The 6857-nt window shown below is 46.0% G+C and overlaps 2 protein-coding genes across 2 annotated transcripts; one reads left to right on the top strand and one right to left on the bottom strand.

Annotated features, from left to right (window-relative positions):
• Window positions 1–2303: 2303 nt before the first annotated feature.
• Window positions 2304–3007, bottom strand: LOC103984563 (protein SMALL AUXIN UP-REGULATED RNA 51). The gene has a single exon (XM_009402081.3). The coding sequence runs from the start codon at window positions 2821–2823 to the stop codon at window positions 2527–2529; it is 297 nt and encodes a 98-aa protein (XP_009400356.2). The 5' UTR covers window positions 2824–3007; the 3' UTR covers window positions 2304–2526.
• A 1949-nt stretch (window positions 3008–4956) lies between these two features.
• LOC103984781 (probable calcium-binding protein CML18) lies at window positions 4957–6288 on the top strand. The gene is made up of 2 exons (XM_065150526.1): window positions 4957–5221; window positions 5428–6288. The coding sequence occupies exon 2, from the start codon at window positions 5465–5467 to the stop codon at window positions 6020–6022; it is 558 nt and encodes a 185-aa protein (XP_065006598.1). The 5' UTR covers window positions 4957–5221; window positions 5428–5464; the 3' UTR covers window positions 6023–6288.
• The last annotated feature ends 569 nt before the right edge of the window (window positions 6289–6857 follow it).

Raw genomic sequence — 6857 nt, 5'->3', positions numbered from 1 at the left:
AGTGAAGAACTAGATTTTAGAGGTCTGCACAGCCACTCATTAGATTTGAGGACCCTAATGAGCTTCCACATCTCCAAACCCACCCATGGTTGTCCTCTTTGACGGAGCCTCTTCTTCTTCGTTTCTTCGACGTGTTTGATGGTGCACCCACTAGTCATTTCTGCACTGAAGAACGTGACTTTACTGAGAGCTTCAAGCATAATCTCATGGCTGATAGGAGTGTAACACGAGTTGCTGTGTGGTACTCAATGACCTATTTGAGCCATCAAAATCTCATGCATGGAAGAATGCACCCTACGTATCTATCCTTTTGATTATTGGCTTTCCTAAGGCAGCAATGTTTGACTGAGGATTAAGAAGGTACAAAAGATTTCATTTTTAAAATCATCTTAGTTTGTTATTTTGCTTCTTTTAGATGCAGGAAGAAGTCTTGGCCGACATTTCAAGCCTCTCATCATGTGTGAACCCTTTCATTCAGAGAGAACAATATATATATATATATATATATATATATATATATATATATATATATATATATATATATATATATATATATATATATATATATATATATATATAAGTATTATTTTCTATTAAATTATTATTATTGTTATTATTTCATGAGCACCGACAACCCACAATGACTATTGGGTCCTTTGAATCAATGCCGGCTCAAAAATATTAGTGCATTCATGACTCCTTTGGTCAATTGGGATATTTTGCCCTACAAACTCTATCAACACACAAAAAAAAAAAGGCTAAATTTGTGGTCTCTTCTACTTAAGCTTCTTCCCATTTTTCGAATAATCATTCTTGTTCTATCAAATATGGAATCGGAATCAAATCGATTTCAAGCGATTCAGACTCCAATCAATTCATCGATTTCGATTGATAAAAAAAATAAATTTTTTTATTGAAATTTAAACTAAAGTTAATATATTTTAAATTTAAAATATTAATAACTATGCTATGAAATTTATTTATTTATTTATTTTTCATGTTTAACTGATTTGAAACCACTGTTGTGGTTTTGATTCCAATTTCTAGAGATCGGAATTGAACCGTCCGACTCCAATTTTGAGCCGATTCGAAGCGGTTCGACCGGGTTCTCTGCGGTGATTCGCTGAACCAAATAATATTAGTAGGCAAAGCTCAGAAGAAATCCCCCCCGTACGCGTGCGCTCGCTGCCTGTGATAAAGGGCAGCCAGAGACCAAACAGAGGGTTCCAAATTCCACATGCACTTGTCCCTGTTCCAACAGGAGATAGTGCTGTCACCGGAATCGTTGAGTTGGAGAGGAGGGATTTCTTTGACGATAGATTGGATTGGACAAAGAGAGAGAGAGGATGATAGATGCCACACAGGAGACCTGTGGAGGAGAGCAAAAGCGGGAGGAAGGATTCTTTCGCCGGAATGATTGAGATGCCCAATCACACTTGAAAAGGAAGAAGATCCGATCGTTCCAAAGGGATTGCAAAGAGAAAAGTTAACCAATGCAAACCCACCCCTTAATTTATAAGACTCGGTTGCGTTGTCAATCGAACGCAATAGGAGCTCATAATTTAAAGAGACAGGACGAGAGGCACAAACTGTTGTACTTTGATTCCAACAGCTAATATTAGGACAAATAATTGAGGAAAGGAACTTTCATGTCCATGGTTGCCGTTCTTTTCGCTTAATTAAGTCGCCCTCTAATGACTTCAAAGCAAAGGACAAAAGGTATTGGGTTCAAAGGGTCATCATCTCCTCTCTCTCTCTCTCTCTCTCTCAATCTTCTTAGTCTTCAAACTTTAGAACCAAACCGCATTAGCAGGAGCACATTAGCATTTGGATTCTATTGAATCAGGAAAAATGTTGAACTTCCAGCCCTCTCCATCACCTCGAAATATATTGTAGAGGTTGGAAAGAAGAAAGAGAAAGCACAAAGCAGCAGAAGAAAACAAAAAGATAACTCACCTCACACCGTTAAGCTTCGAGCTCTTATTGAATTTAGCCGAAGCTGAAAGAGGTCTTGATTTTTACTGCTAACTTGCTCAGCTGTTCTTCTATCCAACAAAACAAATGTGCCCACAGGATGTTCAGTCTACAGGTCTCATAGATGTACTCGATCCCAAACATAGAAACCTCTCATGCTTAATTTACTACGCATGCAGCTTACGGGATTCATATATATGCTGCGTAAACTAAAGCTGGTGTGTTCTCATCGTCTTTGTAACGTTCATACAGTATCAGGAAACGCGTCACAGCATGAACAGACGGACACAGAGAGAGAGAGAGAGAGAGAGAGAGAGAGAGAGAGTGCGTATGAACAGGGGAAGGTGCCCCCTCTGCTGTACTCCTTGCAAGTAAATTAATTAGTTCTCACAGGGCGGCAAACCGCGGGCACGCCGCTCGGAGATGTACAAATACAACCCACGCAGCGTAGGTTTCGATCGAGCAAGAACAGCTACATTCTAGTGAACCACCCCATCGGAATGGAGGCAAAAAAGAATAAACAAACGGAGTCCCGGATGATGGTGCATTGCCTCAACGAAGCATGGAGGTGAGGGAGCGGAAGACGACCTCCTCGCAGGGGATGGTGAGGCCCATGTCGTGGTCGAAGCCAAACTCTTCCTCGGCCTGCCGCAGCAGGCTCTGGAACTCCGGGTGCGTGAGGTAGGAGATGGGCACGATGAACCGGCTCCGGTTCTCGCCCACGTACACTGCGAAGTGGCCCTTGGGCACGTCCGCCGGCTGCTGCCTCCTCCCCAGGCTCGAGCACCTCTTCAGTATCTGCTTGATGGCCGCGGCCTGCGGAAGCTTGTTCGACCTCCGGAACGCCATCTCCTTGCAACGGTTACTTCCAAACTCCAACCCTTAGAACTCGGGGGATTTTACAGCAGGAGAAAGCTACGCCTGCTGCTTTGCTCGGCTGTGGGTTGAGCGGAGAAAGCCGGTGGTGGATATATAGGAGAGAGGCGGGGAGGCCGAGAGGAACAAGAGCATGTGACGGGGGCGAGAAAGGGAAGGACAGACCACGGGTGCGTTGGGCTATGTGTGTGTTGACGCGGAGGACATGCGGGGCCGCTCCATTAAAATCACCTTGTTGTCCTTGTTGAGGACGAACTGGTCCTCCACTTCCCACCACCACTGCCAATCACCATAACAGTTGCTTTGGCGTTGGATTTGAATCAGTTTCCATGTGCCCGAGAGCTCCGTCACGACGTGGAACACACAAATGAACCCCACCGTGTCAGATCCCAACATGTTGCCTGTACCACAAGTGGGATCGAGCTAAGAGTACATGTCATTTTTCGCAAGTCGATCATCTAATTGTTGGATAATCTTGGAAATCTGGATAAGAATTATGGCCAGCGGAGGTGGCGGATATCACGGAGGACTTCCGGTATCACAAGACACTTGCTACCAATTAATCACATAGTTTCAAGTGGTCAACAGACTTTGACTAATCTCATCAGGATATTTCCTGGTCGTCGGTTAGTGCAACAATTTTAACTCAGGTTAACCAGTGCAGGTAGAACCTATACAAAGATCGAGAGCTATAAATGTTGGATCTTTTCATGCCTACAACCGCACTAGTTGTTCAAGATCTTTTCTTTTTGGTCATTTAGGCTCTCCCATTTTTCACCAACAAGATCTTTATGCTCTGCAGGCGATCGATTTTGGAAGGTACGAACAAGTTGTTCACTAGTCCTTGGTCCACTGTCAGCGTAGGCCATGAGATCTACCAAGCTTTTAACCATCTTCTGCCATCTTTGTGCTGGTCTGCCACATTGCCTCTTTAATTTGGCCACTTGCCAAACTTGTTATATGACTCCAGAAATCCTTTCTTCGAGTCTTGACCATCTTACCTTTGATTGTGGAGAAACTCCTGGGTCGTACGAGATGTACACCTTCTTCCTTTTCATCATAGCATTATATGGGCTATCATCAGCACCAACTTGTAAAGATTCTCATCAAGCCCCAAGGATGTTTTCATCAAGAACAAATTAGGCCTTCCGCACATAGTCACCATGAACCAAGTACAATCCCTCTTGTCCCATCTAAAATATCTCAACCGCTCGGCTTCAGAAATCACAAGCAGTCACACTGCTGAGGCAAACATCTAAAGGTTTTTCATGCTAAGTAGTAGAGTCCTAAGACAATATAGCTCTTCCACACGGTGATCGAGCAGGAGGCGTTCTCGGTTCGTCCTTTCTCCCCACGTTATGATGGGCAGCGAGAAGAGGAGGTGAGGTGAGACTGTGGCTCAGCTTTCAGCACATGGCGAAGGTCAGGGCATCACAAGTCGAAGAAGGAAATAAAAACAGAAGCAAGCTGGTACTGTCACGTACGTACCGCTGCAGCCTTGCATGCAATGACTGCCCATGGACACTTTGGTCACCCACCCCACCAACCCAAAAGGGATCAGCTGAATGATAAAAAACCCGCACCTAGTTTCTCTTATAATTCATGATATATAGACCAGAGATCATTTCTTTCTGCTGGAAGAACAAATCTGTCTTCTACTGTAACTTTAAGGCCGTCCCATCGATGACAATTTTAGTCGCCCGTTCGGGGCCCAGATTTATCTCTGTGAATTTAGCCCGTAAGTCTGATCCTGGCCCATTGTTAAGCCTACTGTTGTACGAAAATGAAATCTTGGGATAAGGCCTCTTGCCAAGAATAGTTAGCAACAGAGAGATGAGTGATTTATGATGGAAATTTTGACAGGGCTTGGAGCGAAACAGTGGAGCTTTTTAGAGTTTACAGGGATCAATTGCAGTGGACAACCTTTTTCTTTTTACGAGTTAAAAAGCTTAGAACATATGCACGTATTTCCAGTTATCTTGTAACACTATTCACGATTATGGAAGGCCTCCAGCTCTACGAAGTCCAACCAGCTATGTGCTGTACGAAGTCTTGGCGAGCTTGTTCTTATTTAGATGGACCAGCATAAAGGTATGTATCTATCATTCATCTTCCCTTGTGGCTCTCCACTGTGCCTCTTCCGAAATGAGGAGATGAACCAAAAGAACGTACAGAGTAATATCTACTTCAAGGCACCTATCGCCACCACCAACAACTGTACTCGCTTCCATTTACAGGAAATAAGACAACCCAATCACTGCACCGCCCATGAATCCAGAACCATTACGCTGCCCACATGGTTCCGTGCACCCACCCCTCCCCTCCCCCCGCCCCCCTTTCTGATAGCATAACACATCCGGTGTATATTCAGGTCCTGGTGTTTGATTTTCGATTAGCCTATAAATCTCTTAGTGATCAGAGCTTGTCCACCTTCTTGTTTATTTCCTATATGTACTGTTCATCTGATGATTCTTTGCTCCCCAAGTTTTTTCTTTCCCATCCCGTATTTCAAGCGTCATCTCTCCCTCTGTGCTTCTGTCCTCCTCCAGCGTTGGCTCACATGTTTCCTCTGGGCAGGCGGGTGGGAGCCTGCCTCCGCAAACTCATCAAAGCCATGGCGTGCAAGGGAGACGGAGCAGAGGCCAGGAGTGTCCGCACGAACTTCAACTGGTTGTCGTCGTCCTCCGAAGCGGCCATGGAGATATCCAGCCAGCTGAAGGAAGTGTTCCGGCTCATCGACTCCAACGGCGACGGGAAGATATCTCCTCCGGAGCTCTGTGACTTGCTGCTGTGCATGGGACACGAGCGGGCCACGGCCGCGCGGGAGGCTGAGGTGATGGTGCGAGAGGCAGACTGCAACGGGGATGGCTTCATTGACCTCGACGAGTTCATGGAGGCCGTCGGCGGAGGAGGGAGCGGAAGCGGCGGCGATATGTCCGGTAGCAGAGAGGAGCTGATGGAAGCCTTCCGGGTGTTCGACGTCGACGGGAACGGGTTCATCTCCGCCGAGGATCTAAGGAGGGTACTCGTCCGTTTGGGCCACGGCAAGTGCAGCCTCCGGGAGTGCCGGCTCATGATCAGAGGCGTCGATAGGAACGGCGACGGCCTCGTGGACTTCGACGAGTTCTGGTCCATGATGACCGCCGGCGCATGTTGGAAAGTGTGTAATTGATATAGGAAATTTGCAGCTACTAGTTTAGCAAGGCAAGTCGTAGCTAGAAGTCTACAAAAGAAAGGATGAAAGGGAAGCAAGTCTTCTTTGATGAATTGGTCAATCCAGGTGTGTCCTCTTCTTCTTGTGTATTTTTTGGGCTGGCGTTGCAATCCGGAGAAAACAAGCAAGGATATGTCAGCATCACTCACAAGGAGGTAGTCTGCTGCCAATCTAGTTTGTTCGACTTTTGCATCCACTAGATTATGAGCCAGTAGTTCTATAGACGTTGAGCAGGCTGCATGATTCTTCTTTTTATCGTCATTCTTGCATCGGTTCATTCCCATTCGAATTCACTTCTGCGGATCCTGATAGAATCATCGCTGCCCGACCGAAAGCATCCACGGCAGAAATATATGTCCATCGCAGGAGATGAGCCAATAGTGATTTGGTATGGCATCTGGTGATGCGAAATGGTTGGTGGTCTTCCCCATGTGTCAAGTGACGGACCCATAGGGCTCAATACATTCGTGGGACAAGTCGTGCGATTCATGGGCTTAATATAAATAAAACCCCGATAAGGGTTACGGATTTGCAGCGCCTTCGCTTGTGCCGACCCAAGTCGCGACATGCTGCGGTGGCACACCCCAAGGGGAGAGGGAGGGATGGGGTCGGATGGAGATGGTGCGCTTCTATACCATCTGTCGTAAGGTAAGTCTGTTCTCAAGTGGCAACTTAAGTTGGTTCTCGCTTTTGGGCGAACTGCGTACTCTCACCGTCTTACGCATCCACCAAACTGTGGGGGCCCATTCACTCTCTCCCCTGAAAAATGTACGTAGATTTAAGTTATACGATA

Source organism: Musa acuminata, chromosome BXJ3-5, assembly GCF_036884655.1.
Source record: "Musa acuminata AAA Group cultivar baxijiao chromosome BXJ3-5, Cavendish_Baxijiao_AAA, whole genome shotgun sequence".
In the NCBI taxonomy this organism is placed as follows: Eukaryota; Viridiplantae; Streptophyta; class Magnoliopsida; order Zingiberales; family Musaceae; genus Musa; species Musa acuminata.
Note: the sequence above shows the minus strand (reverse complement) of the source record. Positions and strands in the feature narration are given on the sequence as shown.